General features: G+C 40.7%; 1 protein-coding gene across 1 annotated transcript in view; it reads left to right on the top strand.

Annotated features, from left to right (window-relative positions):
• The window catches only part of LOC119590330, a gene marked incomplete in the record, with an annotated part of 105,407 nt that overhangs the window by 32,367 nt on the left and 72,458 nt on the right, over positions 1–582 (top strand). The window contains 1 exon segment of the mRNA XM_037939003.1: positions 443–582. Within this exon segment, the coding sequence (XP_037794931.1) occupies positions 536–582 (47 nt within the window).

Here is a 582-nt window from a genome sequence, read left to right as displayed (position 1 = left end):
TCATCTGCCTCTCGCGCCTCACGTGGAGCTCCTCCCTACTCCTCGCTGACAAGCCATCTGCCTCCATTTATCCAAATAAAACATTCAGTTCATACGAACAGATCACAGCCAATAGAAAATCATCTGTATAAATTGAACCTCTTTTTCATGGAACTACTTGGCATTAATTCAGGCTGAACAAAATTTTGTTATAAATTCATTTATACCCGACAGATATCGTTAAGCTATCGTAATTGTAAACTCTTTTCATGAAAGTGTGCGCTCTCTGTTGGGGTTTATAATCTTAATTAAATGAATACATATTTACTCCTTGAACAATGAAATTCGAATTTTTCAATTTGCTTGAAGATTTGTAATAAGAAAACATAATCTAATGTAATAATGTTTGCTCATCTTTCTGCTGTCTGTTATTCCATTTTGTTTATCTCTTTCTCCCCCTCAGTAAACACGAACGAGACACGACCACAGGCACGGACGACCTATACCCCCACCCCCTCTTAAATAACGCCTGCCCACACACGCCCATTCGCCGAAAATGGGCGAGGTTACCACGCCCCTTCTGAGCCGTCGCACGTACATCGT

This window comes from Penaeus monodon, chromosome 27 (assembly GCF_015228065.2).
Source record: "Penaeus monodon isolate SGIC_2016 chromosome 27, NSTDA_Pmon_1, whole genome shotgun sequence".
Lineage (NCBI taxonomy): Eukaryota > Metazoa > Arthropoda > Malacostraca > Decapoda > Penaeidae > Penaeus > Penaeus monodon.
The sequence above is the reverse complement of the archived record's forward strand: the minus strand, read 5'-3'. Positions and strand labels throughout refer to the sequence as shown.